This window comes from Notolepis coatsorum (genome assembly GCF_963971535.1).
Source record: "Notolepis coatsorum genome assembly, contig: SCAFFOLD_1191, whole genome shotgun sequence".
NCBI classification, from domain to species: domain Eukaryota; kingdom Metazoa; phylum Chordata; class Actinopteri; order Aulopiformes; family Paralepididae; genus Notolepis; species Notolepis coatsorum.
The window spans coordinates 42,059-63,050 of NW_028170510.1; the positions used below are offsets into that span (position 1 = coordinate 42,059).

Here is a 20,992-nt window from a genome sequence, read left to right on the forward strand (position 1 = left end):
TAGCCCACATTACTGGGCGCATATGGAGAGGACAGTCGTACCCAGCCGAGCAGGACAGCGAGGGGACGTCTGCCTCGTAGCCCACAAACTGCCATAACCACCCACCCCGACACAAACGTGGATAAACAATACAAACACACAAGCAAATTCCCAAGACCTTCGTGCCAGTGGAGAACTAACGGCTGGTGAACTTGAGAACTGATAGGACTGTCTGACTCTTAATAATAAACACTGTTAGGACTATCTGACTCTTAATAATAAACACTGTTAGGACTATCTGACTCTTAATAATAAACACTGTTAGGACTATCTGACTCTTAATAATACACACTGTTAGGACTATCTGACTCTTAATAATAAACACTGTTAGGACTGTCTGACTCTTAATAATAAACACTGTTAGGACTATCTGACTCTTAATAATAAACACTGTTAGTACTATCTGACTCTTAATAATAAACACTGTTAGGACTATCTGACTCTTAATAATACACACTGTTAGGACTATCTGCCTCTTAATAATAAACACTGTTAGGACTGTCTGACTCTTAATAATAAACACTGTTAGGACTATCTGACTCTTAATAATACACACTGTTAGGACTATCTGACTCTTAATAATAAACACTGTTAGGACTGTCTGACTCTTAATAATAAACACTGTTAGGACTATCTGACTCTTAATAATAAACACTGTTAGGACTATCTGACTCTTAATAATAAACACTGTTAGGACTATCTGACTCTTAATAATAAACACTGTTAGGACTATCTGACTCTTAATAATAAACACTGTTAGGACTATCTGACTCTTAATAATAAACACTGTTAGTACTATCTGACTCTTAACAATAAACACTGTTAGGACTGTCTGACTCTTAATAATAAACACTGTTAGGACTATCTGACTCTTAATAATACACACTGTTAGGACTATCTGACTCTTAATAATAAACACTGTTGGGACTGTCTGACTCTTAATAATACACACTGTTAGGACTATCTGACTCTTAATAATACACACTGTTAGGACTATCTGACTCTTAATAATAAAGACTGTTAGGACTATCTGACTCTTAATAATAAACACTGTTGGGACTATCTGACTCTTAATAATACACACTGTTAGGACTATCTGACTCTTAATAATAAACACTGTTGGGACTATCTGACTCTTAATAATACACACTGTTAGGACTATCTGACTCTTAATAATAAACACTGTTAGGACTGTCTGACTCTTAATAATAAACACTGTTAGGACTATCTGACTCTTAATAATAAACACTGTTAGGACTATCTGACTCTTAATAATAAACACTGTTAGGACTATCTGACTCTTAATAATAAACACTGTTGGGACTATCTGACTCTTAATAATAAACACTGTTGGGACTATCTGACTCTTAATAATAAACACTGTTGGGACTATCTGACTCTTAACAATAAACACTGTTAGGACTATCTGACTCTTAATAATAAACACTGTTAGGACTATCTGACTCTTAACAATAAACACTGTTAGGACTGTCTGACTCTTACTAATAAACACTGTTAGGACTGTCTGACTCTTAATAATAAACACTGTTAGGACTATCTGACTCTTAATAATAAACACTGTTAGGACTGTCTGAGTCTTAATAATAAACACTGTTAGGACTGTCTGACTCTTAATAATAAACACTGTTAGGACTATCTGACTCTTAATAATAAACACTGTTGGGACTATCTGACTCTTAATAATAAACACTGTTAGGACTATCTGACTCTTAATAATAAACACTGTTGGGACTATCTGACTCTTAATAATAAACACTGTTGGGACTATCTGACTCTTAATAATAAACACTGTTAGGACTGTCTGACTCTTAATATTACACACTGTTAGGACTATCTGACTCTTAATAATAAACACTGTTGGGACTATCTGACTCTTAATAATAAACACTGTTAGGACTATCTGACTCTTAGTAATAAACACTGTTAGGACTGTCTGACTCTTAATAATAAACACTGTTAGGACTGTCTGACTCTTAATAATAAACACTGTTAGGACTATCTGACTCTTAGTAATAAACACTGTTGGGACTGTCTGACTCTTAATAATACACACTGTTAGGACTGTCTGACTCTTAATAATAAACACTGTTAGGACTGTCTGACTCTTAATAATACACACTGTTAGGACTATCTGACTCTTAACACTTTGGTTGCCTAAGGTTAAATTAATGATATACCATAGATTGCCAGCGCTATTTGTCTATGGAGAAAGTCCCCTTCTTTGCAGGGCTATAACTTTTTAAATTCTATTGCTACATTGCCATTATTAGGGCCCATTCAAAGTCCTATATGTATTGTTCATTGTGTAGCAACGTTAAACTTTTTCATTCACATATTCATAGTAAAGTATGGTCTAATGTATAAGTATGTTTTCATCTCTTTCTGCAGCTTTCTCCAGAACGTGATATATAGCCCCAAATGCATTATATTGATGATGAAATACAGTTTGATGGCAATCAGCGCGATATAAAAAATTCCAACTAGACGTACTTCTAGAAGTTACTACACGTCATCTGATGTTGACCGGATGGGCGAGGGGGCGTTTATAATTCCGTGGGCAGCGTTATACCAATCATCTAATGTGGGTCAAATGTTGATAATATCAGTTATTATCGAAGACGGTAACGTTACACGCTGAAACTCACCCCAGTCTCCGCGCGCCGTTGGGCGATCATCGTCGAGTAGAAATTTTATCATTATGGGATATATTATTACCCGGTCCATCTCCAGCTTGTATAATGGTATATACGTCCAAATCATGTTGTTTATCGAGTTATTGGCAATCGATCGCTATGTAGTGTGACGAGCTAGAGTGCCGGAACCTATACCGAGTGCCCGGAAGTAATATGGCCGACCAGCAAAACCTCTACTGCGCTTCCTGTTAAGCGGTTGCGCCGATCGGCCACCAGATGGCGCTCCTGAACCGCCAGAGAGCTCAGTGGGTCCTGCTGGTGGATCTCAGGCCAGCGGAGGGACATTATGAATCCGATCGCAGATTTTGAAATATTGATATAAGGACGCTGTACAGCGTCCCCCGGCAACTTTAGCATGGCCAGGAAAGACGTCTAAAGACGGGTCCCGGCACTCAAAGTGTTAATAACACTGTTGGGACTATCTGACTCTTAATAATACACACTGTTAGGACTATCTAACTCTGAATAATAAACACTGTTGGGACTGTCTGACTCTTAATAATACACACTGTTAGGACTATCTGACTCTTAATAATAAACACTGTTAGGACTATCGGACTGTTAATAATAAACACTGTTAGGACTATCTGACTCTTAATAATAAACACTGTTAGGACTATCTGACTCTTAATAATAAACACTGTTAGGACTATCTGACTCTTAATAATAAACACTGTTAGGACTCTCTGACTCTTAATAATAAACACTGTTAGGACTCTCTGACTCTTAATAATAAACACTGTTAGGACTATCTGACTCTTAATAATACACACTGTTAGGACTATCTGACTCTTAATAATAAACACTATTAGGACTATCTGACTCTTAATAATAAACACTGTTAGGACTATCTGACTCTTAATAATAAACACTGTTAGGACTATCTGACTCTTAATAATAAACACTGTTAGGACTATCTGACTCTTAATAATAAACACTGTTGGGACTGTCTGACTCTTAATAATAAACACTGTTAGGACTGTCTGACTCTTAATAATAAACACTGTTAGGACTATCTGACTCTTAATAATAAACACTGTTAGGACTATCTGACTCTTAATAATACACACTGTTAGGACTATCTGACTCTTAATAATAAACACCGTTAGGACTGTCTGACTCTTAATAATAAACACTGTTAGGACTATCTGACTCTTAATAATAAACACTGTTGGGACTATCTGACTCTTAATAATAAACACTGTTAGGACTGTCTGACTCTTAATAATAAACACTGTTAGGACTATCTGACTCTTAATAATAAACACTGTTAGGACTATCTGACTCTTAATAATAAACACCGTTGGGACTATCTGACTCTTAATAATAAACACTGTTAGGACTATCTGACTCTTAATAATAAACACTGTTGGGACTATCTGACTCTTAATAATAAACACTGTTGGGACTGTCTGACTCTTAATAATAAACACTGTTGGGACTATCTGACTCTTAATAATAAACACTGTTAGGACTATCTGACTCTTAATAATAAACACTGTTGGGACTATCTGACTCTTAATAATAAACACTGTTGGGACTATCTGACTCTTAATAATAAACACTGTTAGGACTATCTGACTCTTAATAATAAACACTGTTGGGACTATCTGACTCTTAATAATAAACACTGTTAGGACTATCTGACTCTTAATAATAAACACTGTTGGGACTATCTGACTCTTAATAATAAACACTGTTAGGACTATCTGACTCTTAATAATACACACTGTTAGGACTGTCTGACTCTTAATAATAAACACTGTTAGGACTGTCTGACTCTTAATAATAAACACTGTTAGGACTGTCTGACTCTTAATAATAAACTGTTAGGACTATCTGACTCTTAATAATACACACTGTTAGGACTATCTGACTCTTAATAATAAACACTGTTGGGACTGTCTGACTCTTAATAATAAAACACTGCACAGACTCTCACTCTACTGTTCTACTGTTCACTACTACTACTGTTATCACTATCATCATATGGGGGGGGGGGTTAATAAAGGAGGGGGATTAATAAGGGATTAATAAAGGAACACTTGACTTGAAGACCAGAAATCCCACAATTTGAGTGTCAGGGACTTATAATACGGTATCTCGCAGCTATTTGTGTTTGGAATTGGATGATGAAATCAGATCAGGAGACGAGGGAGGCTGTCAGCGTGACTCAGCCCCGGGTTCAAGGGATTAACTCTGCGTTCGCCCACTGAGACGGTTATTGCCAAAACTCCTGCTCTCAACCGTCACCAAAGTAAAGCTGCTCCCCGTCATGACTACGGGACAGCGACAGATTAACGAGGAACAATCACCTGAAACAAAACCTGAATGTTCTTTGCACGGCCGAGGAAACCAGAGAAGTACGAATAGAAGTTGTGATGTCATCATCGGGTATAATGAATGAATGAATGACTTTTATTTATATAGCACCCTTCACAGCACAAATGCACATAGGGTGCTTTACACTACAGCTTAGTATATAAAAAACACAACAAGACAAAATCAGAAATAAATGACAACAACAACAGACAGCAGTTAAAAAACAGTGAAACCAGATAAAAAAGTAGAATAAAAGAATTTAGATAAAATCATCAGTCACTAATTAAAAAAACAAAACTATAGGAACAGTGAGGACAAGAAAGGGTGCCTATGTGTGACCAAAGGCCTGTCTGAACAGATGTGTTTTTAGTTGTTTTTTTAAAAGAGTTTTCAGAGGGGGCAGTTCGCAGGTCCAGGGGGAGAGCGTTCCAGAGTCTTGGTGCCGTCACCTCGAAGGCTCGATCACCCCTTGTTTTCAGCCTGGACCTGGGGACCACCAGGAGGTGCTGATCGGCAGATCTGAGTGAGCGGGTGTCGGTGTAGGGATGGATGGATGAGTTCAGTGATGTAGATAGGGGCCTGACGGCGGAGTGCTCTCAAAGTAAAAGTGAGGACTTTGAAGTGAATTCTATAGTGTACCGGGAGCCAGTGCAGGGATACCAGAATTTTTTTTTTTTTTTTTCGTTCACACACACAATATACGCTTACCTAGGATTTTACTTGATTCAACAACAAAGCAGTCGGGGCAATGACAAGCCGAAAACGGTAGAAAGTGTGGTTATTTGAAGTTTGGATTTGGAACTGAGGTAGGTAGATTACATTTTTAGAGACTAAAGTACTGAAAAAAGGTACCGTTGGGTACCGGTATCGATTCACAGGTACCGGTACCGGTACCGTATCGGTTCAAATGTGAACGGTACCCAACCATACTTGTGAGTAGCCTTACTGCAGCATTTTGGACCATTTGTAGTTTAACATCTGGAGCTGCTCCATAGACAATGTAACTCAATGTAACTGTGAGCCATTGGCACCTCCATATATTTATATTATGTAAACAACTTGATCCTATTGATTGATTGATTGAAAAGTTTATTAACAGATTGCAGAATGGGTACAGTACAGTACTTAAGCATTACATCACACGCAGGAGTGGTTTGTGACCAATAAACCATGCCTAGGGGTGGTTGTTAGGCCCGAGGCGCAGCCGAGGGTCGTTAGACCCCCCTAGGCATGGTTTATTGGTCACAAATCACGACTGCACGTGGTGTAAAGCTTTTATACAACTGCCAGATTCATCCAACCTTATTTCTATACAATAAACACACATTAATCGAAGATTTATTGAAAAAACCATCCGCCAGAAAAAGTAGTTCCCACAACTCCATGTGGAAGCAGCTTGAAGTGCATCCAACCAAACTAACACATCCAACTGTGTATTATTGGAATGATTGAGAGAAGTTGCCTCATGTGGAAGCAGCTTGAAGTGCATCCAACCAACTAACACATCCAACTGTGTATTATTGGAATGATTGATTGAAAATTTATTAAAACGTTTTCTTTGCCCTATAGGAAAAAAACGTTTTCTTCGCCCTATTTTTTTATTTATTTCTTTTAGCCTAAACTTAACCAGTTGGAAACCAGGGGTACAGTAATAAAATTAGCAATCAACCAATCAATCAATTCAATAGACCATGCTCACTTAAAACAGCGCTGCTTCTCTCTCAGTCTGACTCCCCCGCTGTTGCAGACAGGAGTGTGTGTGTGTGTGTGTGTGTGTGCGTGTGTGTGTGTGTGTGTGTGTGTGTCACAGTATGTGTGTGCGTGTGTGTGTGTATGTGTGTGTGTGTGTGTGTGTGTGTGTGTGTGTGTATGTGTGTGTGTGTGTTTGTGGGTACGCCAGCGTCGGAGTGAGAGAGAACGCTGCAGTCAGTAGAAAGTAGGAAGGAAGAAATTTAAATCAATCAATTAATCTATCAATCAATCCGCGATTTTTCTTTTGTTCTAGATTGAGTCAAGACCCATCAATTACATCATCCAACATTGTTTAAAATACTAACACATTCCCCTTGACAGAATCGCTTCATATTTAGTCGTTATGGTGCTTTCAACATAACCATTTGTTGTCCGCGATCCTGTTTTCTCCCGGAGTGAGCCGGGGAGGGTTATGTGATTTGGTTGTGGGCGGGTCCTGAGCCCAGGACCGTGGATTGTTGCCAATAAAGACGTGTGAATGGCCAATCAGAATCGAGAAATTTGCATGCCGTTGTATAAAGCTCAATACACACAATTGTTAAGGGGATGCAGACCAGAGAAAGACTTTTGTCTTGTTTACATCAGGGTCCCCCATTTTCAATTCATCATATATTTCAATTCATCATACACTGTGAACGGAACGGGCAATAATGTTAATGTTACTCACTCGTGCCTTGTATATATCTTCTACTATTTCTTTGTAAGATCTCCTTATTTTAGCATTTCGCATTCGCTTGTCTTTAAGTTGTTCATTCTATTGTGTGATTGTGTGCTCTGTGTGATGTTGTGTAGGGTCGGACTAGCAAAATACGTTTTTCAGTGTACGGCAAACTGTCTGTTTAACTGTGCACATGACAATAAAAAGCATCTTGAATCTTGAATGAATGGGACCCACAGAGGCTTTGTTGGAGTTTGTATGCTATGGTAGTGTTTTCCCCTATTACCCTATTCCCTATTCCCCTATTATGCCTCCTGTGTGAATGTCTTTGTTGTCCTTGGGAATAAGAACCGGTGTAGACGACCTCCATCAATGTCCGGCATTTGTGTTCCAGTGGTAGCCATGGTCTTGTATTTGTGTTCCAGTGGTAGCCATGGTCTTGTATTTGTGTTCCAGTGGTAGCCATGGTCTTGTATTTGTGTTCCAGTGGTAGCCAGGGTCTTGTATTTGTGTTCCAGTGGTAGCCATGGTCTTGTATTTGTGTTCCAGTGGTAGCCATGGTCTTGTATTTGTGTTCCAGTGGTAGCCATGGTCTTGTATTTGTGTTCCAGTGGTAGCCAGGGTCTTGTATTTGTGTTCCAGTGGTAGCCATGGTCTTGTATTTGTGTCCCAGTGGTAGCCATGGTCTTGTATTTGTGTTCCAGTGGTAGCTATGGTCTTGTATTTGTGGTCTAGTGGTAGCCAGGGTCTTGTATTTGTGTTCTAGTGGTGGCCATGGTCTTGTATTTGTGTTCCAGTGGTGGCCATGGTCTTGTATTTGTGTTCCAGTGGTAGCCATGGTCCTGCATTTGTGTTCCAGTGGTAGCCATGGTCTTGTATTTGTGGTCTAGTGGCAGCCATGGTCTTGTATTTGTGGTCTAGTGGTAGCCATGGTCTTGTATTTGTGGTCTAGTGGTAGCCATGGGCTTGTATTTGTGGTCTAGTGGTATCCATGGTTTATTATTACTGTCTACAGTGGTATCCATGGTTTATTATTACTGTCTACAGTGGTAGCCATGGTTTATTATCAGTCTACAGTGGTAGCCATGGTTTATTATTACTGTCTACAGTGGTAGCCATGGTTTATTATTACTGTCTACAGTGGTAGCCATGTTTTATTATCACTATCTACAGTAGTAGCCATGGTTTATTATCAGTCTACAGTGGTAGCCATGGTTTATTATTACTGTCTACAGCGGTAGCCATGGTTTATTATTACTGTCTACAGTGGTAGCCATGGTTTATTATCAGTCTACAGTGGTAGCCATGGTTTATTATTACTGTCTACAGTGGTAGCCATGGTTTATTATCACTGTCTACAGTGGTAGCCATGGTTTATTATCAGTCTACAGTGGTAGCCATGGTTTATTATTACTGTCTACAGTGGTAGCCATGGTTTATTATTACTGTCTACAGTGGTAGCCATGGTTTATTATTACTGTCTATAGTGGTAGCCATGGTTTATTATCACTGTCTACAGTGGTAGCCATGGTTTATTATCACTGTCTACAGTGGTAGCCATGGTTTATTATTACTGTCTATAGTGGTAGCCATGGTTTATTATCACTGTCTACAGTGGTAGCCATGGTTTATTATCACTGTCTACAGTGGTAGCCATGGTTTATTATTACTGTCTACAGTGGTAGCCATGGTTTATTATTACTGTCTACAGTGGTAGCCATGGTTTATTATCACTGTCTACAGTGGTAGCCATGGTTTATTATCAGTCTACAGTGGTAGCCATGGTTTATTATTACTGTCTACAGTGGTAGCCATGGTTTATTATCACTGTCTACAGTGGTAGCCATGGTTTATTATCAGTCTACAGCCATGGTTTATTATTACTGTCTACAGCGGTAGCCATGGTTTATTATTACTGTCTACAGTGGTAGCCATGGTTTATTATTACTGTCTACAGCGGTAGCCATGGTTTATTATTACTGTCTACAGTGGTAGCCATGGTTTATTATTACTGTCTACAGTGGTAGCCATGGTTTATTATTACTGTCTACAGTGGTAGCCATGGTTTATTATTACTGTCTACAGTGGTAGCCATGGTTTATTATTACTGTCTACAGCGGTAGCCATGGTTTATTATTACTGTCTACAGTGGTAGCCATGGTTTATTATTACTGTCTACAGCGGTTCCCCGCCCTGCGTCCATCCCGTCTCAGTGCTGTACAACGCATCACTGTGCCTCACTGCATCACTGAGCACAGAGTGACAGTTACCATCCTCCTGGACTCTTACTTTTTAAACAACACTGTGCAATATTACACCTACTGTAGACTTCAGTATATGTTTACTGTAATTATTTAGTGTATATTTTATTCTATTCTTATTCTTAGGCAATTTGTTTTGTTATTCGTGACTTGCTCTGTCTAAATGTTTAACGTGAGCGATTTGCAGTGTCAAATTTCCCTCGGGATAATACAAGTATTTCTATTCTATTCTGTAAGCCGCTGCAGATCATTCTCTCTGAAAAAAGGGAAAGACGAACGGGTAGATAGCGACACCGGGTACCAGGACAGCGATAACGACACTCTTGAATGTTCCCAGATATCCCCTCGGGCGTGCGGCAGTGCAAACACGCATTTAGAAAGTAGGACTCCCAGGCGGCTGATTGGCGCAGTGGGCAAGGCGCTCGCCTCTAACGCAGGATACGCTGGGTTCGAGCCCAGCTCTCTGCGTTGCTACCGGCTTGGCCGGTCGTTCATACTAACACAATTGGCAAGTGTTAGAGGGTGGGAAAGCCGGTGGGTGGGGATTGGACGTTGTGGACGGCGACTCCTACAGGTCGGTTTGGTGACGCCGGTGCGACGGAAGCAGGAAGTATTGGGGGGGGCAGCGTGAGCCTCCCACGCGTTACTCCTCGCCACTGAGAGTTCGAGCTGCTGCGGTGAAAAGATGCGACAGGCTGCCTCCTCGTGTACCGGAGGGGACACGTGATGCAAGGCTTCTATCCTCACTACAGCCGACCAGTGGGAGGCATAATCTAGCAACGTTCAAGACAGGGGAGGGAAGAATTGGATAATACAAATGGGGGGAAAAGTTGATACAAAAAATAAGAAAGTAGGACTTCCCGTGTGTGTTTTTCAGACGGCGCACCTGTCTCAAAGCAGCACCCCTGACCGCTTATAAAGTGGCGCTATGCGGCAGGAGCCTGGGTGTTTGGAAGAGGGCCACGCTTTGGCCCCGGGCTCCGTAGCGTGTGGGGTAGACCGCAGCGAGCGCGCGCACAGCCATGTTGTGTAACACATGTATACTTGACTTTCTCTCTCTGGACGACATGCGGTTGGCCTCCGCTGTCCACAGGGACGGTTGTCCCCGTTTTTCCGCTCCCCTCATTAAGGTCCTCTCTCTCTATCTCAGGGAGGGAGAGAGGCAGATAGGGGGAGAGGAGAGAGGGGGAGAGGGAGAGAGGGGGAGAGGGAGAGAGGGGGGAGAGAGATGTGGAGAGAGATGTGGAGAGGGAGAGGGGAGAGGGAGAGGAAAGAGGGAGAGAGAGAGAGGGAGAGAGGGATAGGGAGAAGGAGAGAGAGAGAGAGGGGGATAGAGAGGGAGAGCGCGAGAGAGATGTGGAGAGGGAGAGAGAGAGAGGGAGAGGGGAGAGAGAGGGAGGGTGAGGGAAATAGGGAGAGGTAGGCAGAGAGGGGGGAGGGAGAGGGAGATATGTAGATAGAGGGAGAGAGGGAGAAGCAGATAGAGAGGGGGAGAGAGGGAGAGGGGGATGGAGAGGTAGATGTAGGGAGATATAGGGAGAGGTAGAGGGAGAGAGAGAGAGGGATATGTAGAGAGAGGGAGAGGTAGAGATATAGAGAGATGGGAGAGGGAGAGGGGGATAGGTAGGGAGAGGGGGAGATAGAGAGAGACATGGGGAGATAGGGAGAGGTAGAGATAGATAGAGAAAGATTGGGAGAGGTGGAGATGGAGAGAGGGAGAGACAGAGGTGTGGAGAGAGGGGGAGAGAGAGATAGGGGGGAGAGTGAGAGAGAGGGAGAGCGGGATAGATAGATAGAGAGGGAGGGAGGGAGGGAGGGAGGGAGGGAGGGAGGGAGGGATCCATTAGAGGCGATATCTCTGCCTTTCCCTCGATGATAAATGGCCGTTTCTCTCCGTCTCATTGTGTTTCTGAAGAGATTAGAAGGTACAGTACATACACCAGAGAGCAGACATGAAGATTACAGTGACAGACTGACAATACAAGAGCGTCTCGCATTCATATTTTAGCGTTTGTGACACACGCTCGGTCTCACCAAGGCATTGGTCACGCCGCCCTGTTTTTCGGGCCTTGTTATGTGGTCAGATCATGAAATAAGCACACTCCTAAAAAAAGAAAGTGAATCTCGAATATATATATAAACCATCAACTAGCCGCTCTTGCAAACACAAATCTATAAAACATGTTAAAAAAAAAGCATAAGAAATGGCTACTGTACATGTGACTCGTCCTCTGCAGAGACATAGACAGAGTTCAGAAGAAGCTATTTGATTGTATGTGTTCCACGATTCCAAATCACCTATTTGACATAACATGACATAACCATGCATAACATAACATCACATCACACTATTATCCCCATCCTTAAATACTGACAAAATAACTGGATTGTGACTGATGGTGTTTAAAAGTGTAAGTCCAGAAAGACGAAATCATTAATATTCTCACTACGTAAATATCCATAGATGACATCAAACTTTGGAATAAAAAACCATGATTTAATATTAAAAAAAAAGATATATATATATATTATATATATATTGTATTTGATTCAAGATATGTCATATGCATATGTTAAACACACGGTTACAATGAAAATCTTACTTTGCTGGTCCACCCTTCACACAGAATCACAAAATATAGACTTAAACTATAAACATTATATGAAAAAAAAAAAAAAAAAAAAAAATCTAACCCTAACTAACCTTACTGTCATCAAGCACTTGTCCTAATAAACTAACCTACACTGTAGCACTCAACACTTTGATGAACATTGTTACTCAGCTGATAGAGTTGTACCCTTCTTGCTGTCTTGTCGTACAGAACTTGTAAGTCGCCTTGGATAAAAGTGTCAGCTAAATGACTAAATGTAAATGTAAATGTAAATGTAAACTAGAATAAAAAATATTAAGAAAATGTGTAATGCAAAAAAAAAATAAGAATCTTAAAAATAAACGAATACGTTAACAAAGTAGATAATAAGGCACGAGTGACAGAGTAACAGTATTGCACATTATTATGGAGGAAAATGATAATTGCATAACACAATATGCCTGTTTTACCCTCTGTTTTTATACAAACCGTACCGACCTAAACACACACCCTCCACGGAACCCGTCGGCGAACACCCGTCTGTGCCGCGCAGCACCGGGGGAGTGGGGCGGGGGGAGGGGGGGGGGGGCGGCTTCCCTGTCACTCTTCGCCGCATAATAGCGCTCACCGCTGGAGCGTAAGTACACAGCAGTCTGCCCGGTCCTGGACGTCACCATGACAACAGTGTCACACTGTTTGCACGGCGGGGGAACTCAGTGGGGGGGGGGGGATTGGTTTTTATTCCAAAATGTAATATGTATGTATCTATTTTGGGATTAAAGAAATGTCACTGGTGGTGTAGCGGTTATTTAAGACCACCCGCCTTCTGGATACCACATGTACCCCCCTCTTGGCTGGCCTGGGATCAGATCCTGAGCCACCTCTGGAACCACATGTACCCCCCTCTTGGCTGGCCTGAGATCAGATCCTGCCAGCGCCTTCTGTCTTGCGTTTCCCCCTGCTCTGCATTCATGCTCTTCCTTCCTACTGTGGGAAATGAAGAGAGAACATTAAGTGGCACTGAAAGGGGAAAAAACAAGCTCAATATATACTGAAGTATCTAGTAATAGAAGATTATACATTTTTATTGTCAATTTACACAAGGCAATTGAGGCAATTGATTCGCACAGAACAGTTGTACATAACACACAGTCCTCATATCCCTCCTAGTTACCCACACACAGTTCTCATATCCCTCCTAGTTACCCACACACAGTCATCATATCCCTCCTAGTGACACATACACACAGTTCTCATATCCCTCCTAGTTACACATACACACAGTCATCATATCCCTCCTAGTTACACACAGTCCTCATATCCCTCCTAGTTACACACAGTCCTCATATCCCTCCTAGTTACACACAGTCCTCATATCCCTCCTAGTGACACATACACACAGTCCTCATATCCATCCTAGTGACACATACACACAGTCCTCATATCCATCCTAGTGACACATACACACAGTCCTCATATCCCTCCTAGTGACACATACACACAGTCCTCATATCCCTCCTAGTGACACATACACACAGTCCTCATATCCATCCTAGTGACACATACACACAGTCCTCATATCCCTCCTAGTTACACATACATTACACACAGTCCTCATATCCATCCTAGTTACACATACATTACACACAGTCCTCATATCCCTCCTAGTGACACAGTCCTCATATAGATTAGTGACACATACACACAGTCCTCATATCCCTCCTAGTGACACATACACACTGCCCCCCCCCCCCCCCCCCCCCCACACATGCATTTCATCAGAGAGGTCAGAGTGCAAGAACACCGCTCGATGGTGTATTACTACTACTGTAATGATGGCAGCACGTAACATGGCGCTAACCTCTGGACCTGCTCTCAGTGAGGGTAGTATAGCACCATGCTGCTGTGCTGTCGTTTGCCTGCAATTCATTCCCTACTTGATTCATGGGTCCTCCTGCTAAATAGTGGCTATTACCTCTGGCTGATTCATGCTCTGGTCTCCGGTCTGGCCTTACAAAAGCTCTTTTCACCCAGCTGCCAGAGAGGGGAGGAAGGCAGGTGATGGACTGATACCTGGCTGAAAGGGGACATTAGTGTCACAGCATTTCTCCAGTAGGAAAAAAGCGATACTTAGAGGGAACGTGTAACATGATAGAAATGCAAGTAAAGAGACTTGGATTTTTTTCCGTCTTCTTTTAACGGCGTGACGCCGGCCGAAAGCCGCCTCGGACGGGGTTTGTCTGTATGTCTGATCGTCTGTATCTCTGTCGTTCCGTCGCCGCAAAAAGTAGACCAATCATAGCTCACGCTGCTACCTGCACAGTCACAGCCCACGCTGCTATGTGCATACAGCGAACCACAAGGTAACTTAGGATCGTTAGCTAGCTAGCGATGTTGATGTTGGCTAGCTAGCAACGTTAATGTTAGCGACGTTAACGTTAGCAGCATACGTTAGCAAAGCTCTCATCAACATTATCAGCATAAGTTAGCAAAGCTCTCATCAACGTTAGCAGCATACGTTAGCAAAGCTCTCATCAACGTTAGCAGCATACGTTAGCAAAGCTCTCATCAACGTTAGCAGCATACGTTAGCAAAGCTCTCATCAACGTTAGCAGCATACGTTAGCAAAGCTCTCATCAACGTTAGCAGCATACGTTAGCAAAGCTCTCATCAACGTTAGCAGCATACGTTAGCAAAGCTCTCATCAACGTTAGCAGCATACGTTAGCAAAGCTCTCATCAACGTTAGCAGCATACGTTAGCAAAGCTCTCATCAACGTTAGCAGCATACGTTAGCAATGCTCTCATCAACGTTAGCAGCATACGTTAGCAATGCTCTCATCAACGTTAGCAGCATACGTTAGCAAAGCTCTCATCAACGTTAGCAGCATAAGTTAGCAAAGCTCTCATCAACATTAGCAGCATACGCTAGCCAAGCTAACATTGCGCAACGTTCAACGCACATGGAAGCCACGCCTTTTTATTCTGTATTGTTGACAGATGGATGTTCGAACTGGTAAGGATCAAAATGGATTATATCTTAATAATCTTTATACCCAGTAGGCTAACGCCGTAATGATGATAGTTATGTCTATATTGTGTCTATTTTTATTTAACTGTGTCACACAGTAAATACATTTACATTTAGCGTACGCTCATAATTTTCATTTCAAACCTTTCTTTAAACTCGAAAGACAATTGTGGTTTCCCTCATTTACAGTCACGTCGCGAGTACTGTACTATACAGAAATAAGCACAAAAAAATGCATATAAAATCACACAGGATATAAAATCATAAAAACAATAAAACAACAAGACGAGGCAAAGTGCAAGGATAACTCAATTAAAATACGTACAACTTGATTGACAAAGGTTGGAGATCAGGGTTTTAAACTCTGCAACAACAGAGGGGAGAATCTCGAGCTTTAAGGACCGTTGGAGTTCATTCCATGAGCTAGAGGGGCATCGTAATGAAATGCAGATTTACCCTGTTCAGGGCAAACTGTCACTAGAACAGGTTCCATATGTTCCAGAATGTAGTATAAGTATTGTAGCGACCCTGGGATTTGGGTGGTTGGTCAGTCGAGCTGCCACTCTGCCCTCCGCCATCCCGGGGCTGGTGGTGGTGACGCTATCGGTCGCGCCAGCCGCGGGTTGACAGAGTCGAGAGTGTGCACAGCTGACCTGGTGAGGCTATAAGAGGGTGTGGCGCCCAGCGTGCGCTCTCTTGGGGCATGGGAATGTGTCTTATACTGCAACGTGTATGAGAACCGTTGTAATAAAGCAGTGACCTGAGAACTATATCAACCTGCCTCGAGACGAGTCGTCAATAATAACGTGGTGCAAAACCAAGCGACGTTACATTATGTACCAATAATAAGGGATCAATCAAGAAAGAATCCGTCGATATTTCAGTTCAGTATGATTCTGGATCAGATCATCAGCTCTCTTCAAAACACGTCGGCGGTGGGAAAGAAAGTGCTATCGGTCCTTGCCTGGCTGTTAGGGTGATTCATACCCATCATCCAGGCCGCCTCACGGAAGCCTATTTCAGCTCTCTGGCAGAGGGAGAACGGGAACTCTCATTAACTGTGGCAGGGTGGAAAGTGTGAACTCATCTGCCAACAGGCTGTGCAGTGTGGGTGTGGGTGTGTGTGTGTGCGTGTGTGGGTGTGTGGGTGCGTGTGCGTGTGTGTGTGTGTGTGTGTGTGTGTGTGGGTGTGTGTGTGTGTGTGTGTGGGTGCGTGTGCGTGTGTGTGTGTGTGTGTGTGTGTGTGCGTGTGCCTGTGCCTGTGCCTGTGCGTGTGTCTAAGAGTAGTCTGAGATCAACTCCAGAACAGGGTTCTTACTGTACTCTGTGTGTTCGTGTGTGTGTGTGTGTGTGTGTGTGTGTGCGTGTGTGCTTGTGTGTGTGCGTGCGATGCGTATGCAGCCATGTTGTGTCTATCGTGTAGTTTTGGTTTAGAGGTGTGTGTGTCGAGGTACATGAGTATGTTGTGTGAGTACTTATTTGTACATACTATATGAATGTATTCATTTAAATAATGACTGCATTTATATAGCAGCTTTTAGCCAAAGCGCTTTACAATTTGTTCCTCACATTTCACCCGTTCACTCACACATTCATTCGCACACCGACGGCGGAGGCGACCGTGCGAGGTGCCGACCTGCTCATTGGGAGCAATTAGGGGTTAAGTGTCTTGCTCAAGGACACTTCGACACGCTGCCCGGGAGGAGCGGGAATCAAACCAGGCGGGAACCTTCCCATTACCAGACAAACACTCTACCTCCTGAGACACTTTTGCCCCCCATGTAGTATAATAATGTACTTGTTTGAACACACTATGTTATTATTATATGTACTTGTACAGTACAAACTACATTAATGTACTTATTTGTACACACTACAGTATGTTAATATTATGTACTTGTACAGTACAAACTACATTAATGTACTTATTTGTACACTAGAGTATGTTAATATTATGTACTTGTACAGTACAAACTACATTAATGTACTTATTTGTACACACTATGTTAATATTTGTACTTATTTATTTATCTTTTGCTGTAGTGGATAGGTATACTATATTTGATATTGATAGATAACTACTTATTACATATTAATTAGGGCTGTCAGTTTATCGCGTTAATTAGATTAATTAATTACACAGCAAATTATCGCGTTATGAAAATTAACTCAAAATTAATTACAAAAAAAAAGATTTTTTTTTTTTTTTTTTTAATAACTTTTTTTTTTATCTCATTCATTCCATAAGAACGTAGAATACACATTACAGACTTTTTTTATATGGTCCATTTGCATGTTCTTGGTATCTGATTCTAGGGACATCTATGGATCTCAGGGAATGTATTCCCAGTGTCAGAAATACTGTGTCTGTTACTAGGCTTGAGTAAATTGTAATAAACCAAATGAGAATATCAATTTTTTTTTAATCTTTGACTGTGAATAACACTATGCTCAAATTGACCAGACCTGAAAAATCTAAGCAAATTAATAGATGGAAGATGATTAAACAGAAGGTTTTGTAGATACAGTACTGAATTCTGCCATCCGGACACATGCAATTTGAAATATGATTATAGAATATAGAATATCAGGCATAAAATGGTTATGCGATTAAAATGCGATTAATTAGATTAATTAATTACAAATCCTGTAATTAATTAGATTAATTTTTTTAATCGCCTGACAGCACTAATATTAATATGATATTGTAAGGAAGGGGCAGGACCAGATAAGCTTCGCTTCTTTCTGTCTCTTCTCGAACAAAACCATTTGTCTTGAGCTATGTTGACAATTGCTTCCATGTCTAGGAAGTAGGGATGCCCCGATCACGTTTTTTGCCACCGATACCGATCACCGATCGTCTTGAGCCAAATTTTTTTTTAAATAAAATATATATATTATATAATCATACTTGTAGTTGTATTATCTGCGAGACATCGCCACCACGCAACAAGTCAAAATGGTCGCTATCTGCAAACAGCTCCACTGTCTGTGTGTACTCAAGTAGCCTCCAGCTACGGCCAGGATTCTGCAGCTGGACCCTATTGATCACATTCAACATGCCCTCAGCTCATACGCATCGAATCAGTGTTATAAGACATTGATATCAGGAGCTATCTGTAGCTACTGCTAGCCGGCTAGATAACGTTAAGACAACGTCTCAGTGAACTATTCAGTTTAATGGGACGTTTCGTTTTGAACAGTGAGCTAACGTGAGCTAACGTGAGCTATCATGCACTACTAGACTTGCTGGAGCATTTGTTGATATCAGGAGCTATCAGTAGCTAGCCGGTTAGATACCGTTAACAATGCCTCATGTATTAAACTAAAAGTGAATAGTTGACATTCTGTTTAAACAGTAACGGTAGCTAACGTTAGCTCACGGAGGTCTCATGCACTAGGTTAGAGCAGACTATTGCCCGAGCTTGTTTACATGGGTACGGGAGGGGCAGGAGGAGGAGGAGACGGAGCGGCAGTTTGCAGCTCCGAGACAGAACTCAGCGAGTGAGATTTCTGCTAAGAATTGGATCATGTTTTTCGATCGGTTTTGACGATCGGCGAAAATAAAGCATTATCACCGATCACCGATCGCATATTTATACTGATTATCGGCCGATAACGATCGGTGGCCGATTGATCGGGGCATCCCTATTAGGAAGTTATATTTTATTTAATTTGTATTTTATTTATTTATTTTATTTTATTTTTTGTTATTTTTTGTTATTTCAAGTTTGTGTGTTTATGATTGTTCGAGATAAATAAAGATGAAATCAAAATCAAATCAAGCTACATGAATGTACTTATGTGTACACACTATGTTGTCACTAAACTTGCTGTGTGTTCTTGCTTCCAGCTGAGCTTCCAGCACAAGGTGGGTGTTCTGTACTGCAAGGCAGGCCAGAGTACGGAGGAGGAGATGTACAACAACGAGAGTGCCGGGCCGGCTCTGGACGAGTTCCTGGACCTGCTGGGCCAGAGGGTCCGCCTTAAAGGGTTCACCAAGTACCGTGCCCAGCTGGACAACAAGAGTAAGTACCGCGCCCGGCTGGACAACCATGAATGAATGAAGTTTATTTTTCTGTCTTGTTTACAGACAAATCAAACACACCCGTGTGGACTTACTGTACAAGAAAAAATTAAATAAAAAAAAGAAATCACAAATGTACATATTCAAGGCAAGCTCGCAACACAAAATCCAAAATCAACGACCGAAAAAAAGGAATAGGCTGAAGCACATGTTTACTTTTGCCTATCCTTTACAAATTCTTAAAAACTAAATATATTTTAATATAAGAAAGAAAAACTTAAAATATGCTGTAAGATATAATCTTTTGAAAGAAAAAACAAATGTTTGATGTTTTACTCAAAACTGTACTCCTGAATTATTTGATCCTTTAAGGCTTTTTTTAAATCTCCCCTGAGAAGTACACAATTTCAACCCGTCACTAAGGCTATTCCATAATTTAACTCCCAAAATGTTGCTTTTACATTAGTTCTTACAATAGACACTACAGAACTTGTAAATCGCTTTGGATAAAAGCGTCAGCTAAATGACAAAATGTAAATGTAAGAGTAAGTACCGATAATAAAAATTATTACAATTTGACCAATTTTACAAAAGGTCAAAAATGAATCTTCATTATTACAAAAGGAAGCGGCAACAAAACAAACGGACATCTAAAACAAGCATACGATGGGTGATGACGTACCTAACCCAGGAATCTCTAGGAATGAGCACAACCGCTCCTAATCCTACCGGGGGGGCAGATGTGCTCAACTGTATCTTGCATTGTTCATTTTTACAGCGTTAATATTTCACAAGCCCCCTGTGGATTCTTGATCCTGCTCATGTGTTTGGTTCAGTCAAGCTTACTGCACATAATGGACTTAACATGATGACAGCTGCTACTCTTCCTCTCTCTGACCTCATCCTTTACTGTCCCTCCTCTCTGTGACCTCATCCTTGACTGTCCTCTCTCTGTGACCTCATCCTTGACCTTGTCCTCCTCTATGTGATCTCATCCTTGACTGTCCTCCTCTCTGTGACCTCATCCTTGACCTCATCCCCTCTCTCTGACCTCATCCTTGACTGTCCCCTCTCTCTGACCTCATCCTTGACCTCATCCCCTCTCTGTAAACTCATCCTTGACCTCATCCCCTCTCTGTAAACTCATCCTTGACCTCATCCCCTCTCTCTCTGTTGCAGCGGACTCCACCGGGACCCACTCCCTCTACACCACCTATAAGGACTACGAGCTGATGTTCCACGTCTCCACCCTGCTCCCCTACACCCCCAACAACAGACAGCAGGTCAGTGCCGGGGCAGGGTCACGGGGAGGTAGTGGCCTCCAGTGCAGATCTGAAGTCAGCGTCTGTACATATTGTAACAGGGTATCTGCGGGGGTATTAAAAAGTCTCAGTTGCACAGGCGTTACATTTTGGGAGGGGGCTGTCGGGAGATTAAATGATATTAAAATGTTTCTGAAATGTTGTTGAAATGAGCTTGGTGCGTCTGAAGGAGTCGACTGAAGGCGTCTTGTTCTCTGCAAAAGCATGCAATTGGTCCACTGATGGATACATCTTGATATGTGTCTAGTCTAGTGTGTTCATTAGACGGGTGCAATC

General features: G+C 41.7%; 1 protein-coding gene across 1 annotated transcript in view; it reads left to right on the forward strand.

The window, feature by feature from the left end:
• The window catches only part of LOC311248504 (signal-induced proliferation-associated 1-like protein 2), a gene marked incomplete at both ends in the record, with an annotated part of 53,064 nt that extends 32,387 nt beyond the window's left edge, over positions 1 to 20,677 (forward strand). Inside the window, 2 exon segments of the mRNA XM_084339375.1 lie at positions 19,221 to 19,395; positions 20,574 to 20,677. Of these exon segments, the coding sequence (XP_084195501.1) occupies positions 19,221 to 19,395; positions 20,574 to 20,677 (279 nt within the window).
• Positions 20,678 to 20,992: the final 315 nt, after the last annotated feature.